General features: G+C 29.3%; 1 protein-coding gene across 1 annotated transcript; it reads right to left on the bottom strand.

The window, feature by feature from the left end:
- Positions 1–2,268: 2,268 nt before the first annotated feature.
- LOC111424941 (transcription factor TFIIFbeta) lies at positions 2,269–3,386 on the bottom strand. Its single transcript, XM_023058681.2, has 3 exons — positions 3,002–3,386; positions 2,727–2,938; positions 2,269–2,672 (listed from the first exon to the last, which is right to left on the bottom strand). The coding sequence occupies exons 1-3, from the start codon at positions 3,297–3,299 to the stop codon at positions 2,379–2,381; spliced, it is 804 nt and encodes a 267-aa protein (XP_022914449.1). The 5' UTR covers positions 3,300–3,386; the 3' UTR covers positions 2,269–2,378.
- Positions 3,387–3,909: the final 523 nt, after the last annotated feature.

Below are 3,909 nucleotides of genomic sequence, written 5' to 3'. Positions count from 1 at the left end.
GATGACGTAGTCAAAAAAATTTTTTCGGTTTTAGATTTTGAGATATCATCACAATTTTCGTTTTTTTAAATGGAAACAACCACTGATTATTCGCTTATTAAATTCGTTATTTTTTTCTGATTACAAAAATATAGGGTTCGACAGGTCTTTCACATTTTTTATTAATATTTAATATTATTATTAAATGACTTAATAAATTATTGATAGATGGCGCTCATATATTTTTCTTTTGAATTCAAATATATGAGCGCCATCTATCAATAATTTATTAAGTCATTTAATAATAATATTAAATATTAATAAAAAATGTGAAATAATGCAATCTATTCCAACTTTTGTGTAAAACATATATAAATTAAATAGTTCAACAAATTTATTTGTTTCAAACATCAGAAATTTGTTTTTTTAATTTTTAGTTATAGTACCATAATTTACAGGAAACTGTAAATTTAATTTCGTCGATGACACTAGATGGAAATTTTAAAAAAAAGTTTATTTTTGGCTTTATTCTAAAACAATAAGAAATAGACCGGTCGAACCCTATATTTTTGTAATCAGAAAAAAATAACGAATTTAATAAGCGAATAATCAGTGGTTGTTTCCATTTAAAAAAACGAAAATTGTGATGATATCTCAAAATCTAAAACCGAAAAAATTTTTTTGACTACGTCATCCAATTCTCTGTAAAAAAGTGTCCATATAATGTCTTAGTTATAATACTCCACCTATAATAATAACGAAGATAATTGCACTTGCTGGTTTTACGATATTTCCAATTTTGGTCTCTAGGGGAAAAACAAAAGACGATAGCGCTATGAGGTTTTCGGCATTAGCAGTTTCTCGAAAAACGAGATCATGACATGTAAGCTACTTTTTTTCTAACTCTTATAGTTTCCGAGTTAGCCTATTCGGACATCGAATTTGAACCATCCTGTACAGTAATAAAACAAATTAACTTTGTTACTCCTCACATTGATCCTGCATATAATCAGACCATACATAGTACCTAGGCTTTCTTGGCCAGATTCGGCTTCCCATATTTTTTGAAGTGTCCTCGTTCCATAGTTTTGATTTCTTCTGGCAACTTGTTGAAAAATTTAATTCTCCAGAAGTCAGCATATCTTTTAGTCGCTTCTATCCTATGTAACGGTAAACTCAGTTCTTCTTTGCCTCTTGTGTCGTATGTGTGAAAGTTTGCATTCGCATTAAATTTACTTATATTGTCATAAACATACATCAAGGTAGCTAAAATGTATGCACTTGGTACGGTAATTATCTAATTATACATTCTTTTTTGAATAAATTTTTACAGCTGTCAGTAGTTTTAAGATTGCATAAAGCTCTCACCGCTTTCTTCAGTAAACCAAAAATTCCTCTTACCATATGTTGCAACAGCATGAAAATTTGCAAAATAGGCAAAATTTGCTGAGACGTCTAATTTTAATTTCATTTAGTTTCAGGCAGTTGTTCGTGAACCATTCCTTTGGGAACCATTGGACAAGTTGAGGATCAAACTTGTCAACTTTGCAACGACGAGTCAGAAACGGTTGAACATATACATGTAATTGCACAACACCTTGGACCAATAAGGTTCATTAAGGACCTACATTTGCCCTAAGCTATTGGAGGGCTAAAGCTACAATAGATCTTATAGGTCGCGGTAACGAGCAATAATAATAATTCGATAAAAGTTATTTGCTTAAAATCAAAGTTAGTTGGGCATTTAATTGTTGCTAAGTTAACCTAAAAAAATGATGTGAACACTAAGTATTTATTAAAATGTCTTTAAACAAGGATAAGTCTGAAATAATCCACCACGTTTTGAACCAATTATTGTATGAAGAAAAAATTAATTACTTTGAAACTGATATAATTCAAAACGTGACTTCTTTCGTGGAAGGTAAATGATAAAACATTTCTCAATCTCATTATAAGAATTATATTTTTTTAGATTACATTTCAGAAGCTGTAAGTAATCCTACCGGATTAACAGAGAAATTGGAGAATATTAAAAGAAAATCTTTAGAGGTATTATGAAATCATTTGATGTAAATTACAATTTTATATATATTTTTTTTAAAATAGGATCTTATCAAAGAAGCCCAAATTTGTAATAATAACCCACTAACAATTCAAAAAGAAATTGATTTAACAATAAATTAAATACAAAATTAAAAAACTACTTTATTTATTAATTTTAACTTTATAATTCCAAAAGATCTAGTGGAGAAGATGATTGGGGGAACAACATAGTTGAAGTGACGCAAATTGTGTAAAGAAAAGATTTATTTATTTTAATTTCTTTGTCAAAATTAATATACACATAGACACTTTGAAATTAATTCAGTAAAACTTAAAAATTAACATGAAAAAATAAATTAATCATCATCTTCTTCATCAGTTTCAGGTTTTTTAGGTTCAGTAGGTTCTTTATAATGTCGATATTCAGGTTTTAACTCCCACATATTTTTATGAGGATTTTTCAAATTATAATTGCAAACATCTTTAAGAATTTCTTTTAAATAAGTAATTGGTTGTTTTGTTATCTTAACTAAATCTTTTATGTTGTAATATTGATGTTTTTCAAAAGCAGCAAATAACATTTCCAAAACATGTTCTTTATCATCCCTCGCTTTCTTACCTTCAGCTTTCTTCCGTTCAATATACTCAATCTAAAAATAAATTTCATTTATAAAGATTTTAAAGCAAATTGTGATTCATTTTACATTATTTTTATGATCTGAAACTGGTTTATAAGTTTGCACAACACGATCAAGTTGTTGCACTTTCCTCGTAGGCATAGATGCCTTTTTAATTGATTCCAATTTTAGTTTCATGTAACAATTATCAGCGTACGGTCTACATTCAAGTTTTTGAACTATTTTTCCTTCCAAAAATAATTTTTCACTTTCAGGTACGACGGAGTCTTTATTAACAGCTAAAATCAAAGGAATAAAATTTCTGATTTTTATCATTAATTCAAAAAGAATAACCATCTTACGAGTCATATGAGAAAACACCCCTAACGTTTGTTGGGTTACAGTCGAAACGTCTAATCTATGATCCTTTGGTATATTTTCACCTTTACAATCGGGTAAATTTAACACAGCTTGCGATAAAGACAAAGACACTTGATGTTTTTGACCTAAAACTTTAGTTATTTTCAATTTTCCAACTTCTATATCCCCAGGGGCTTTCTCCCATCTATTCGCTATGTATTTAGGTACTTTAACCAACCAAACACCTCTCGAAGCATTATTTAAATCTAAATCACGATCAATATGATTTTCTTTAGACATAATCACGAGCTTATTAACCTTATTAACAAATAAATAAGACGTCACAATTATTTTTGAGGTTAAGTTTTATTTCTAAATTGACACATTAAAGTCAGTACAACTAACGACATCTAAGTTAATTTTTTTGTATTTATAGTTTGGATTAAAACCGTTAGATGGCGCTTAAAAATTTAAATTTTAAATTAATTTTTAATTTTAACATTACATTAAATTAATAAAAGATTCGTTATTAATTAGAATTTATCGGAAATTTAATGAGTTATTTTCGTTTTAAATCCTTTGAGTGAAAATAACCATTCGAAGTCGTAAAAATAAACGATCGTTATACAGAAAAAATCATTATTCTCCCGGTTGTCTGGCACCCTTCGCGGCAAAAATAGCGAAACACGGAAACAAACTTCTGAAATATGGGGTTCTGTCGGAGATTTAGTTTTATTGACCGCAGACGTCGATTTTCGGCACCCTCTCGTCCCCCCACGTATCTTGAGCGTCTCGAGACGCAGCTGCGGCAACGTTCGCTCAAGATGAAATAGAAAAAAGCACCATTCCCTTATAGAAATCTTTCTTAAAGTTCTATTAGTAAAGTAGATACAACGATTTCTTCCGTTGG

The sequence above is a fragment of the Onthophagus taurus genome, chromosome 6, assembly GCF_036711975.1.
Source record: "Onthophagus taurus isolate NC chromosome 6, IU_Otau_3.0, whole genome shotgun sequence".
NCBI classification, from domain to species: domain Eukaryota; kingdom Metazoa; phylum Arthropoda; class Insecta; order Coleoptera; family Scarabaeidae; genus Onthophagus; species Onthophagus taurus.
Note: the sequence above shows the minus strand (reverse complement) of the source record. Positions and strands in the feature narration are given on the sequence as shown.

Excerpts from the sequence above, each read along its gene's own strand:
- LOC111424941 (XM_023058681.2), bottom strand. The coding sequence starts at position 3,299 with ATGTCTAAAGAAAATCATATTGATCGTGATTTAGATTTAAATAATGCT. Across the intron at positions 2,939-3,001 it reads GGTGTTTTCTCATATGACTC|CTGTTAATAAAGACTCCGTC; the intron begins GTAAGATGGTTA and ends CTTTGATTTTAG. Across the intron at positions 2,673-2,726 it reads TTTCAGATCATAAAAATAAT|ATTGAGTATATTGAACGGAA; the intron begins GTAAAATGAATC and ends ATTTATTTTTAG.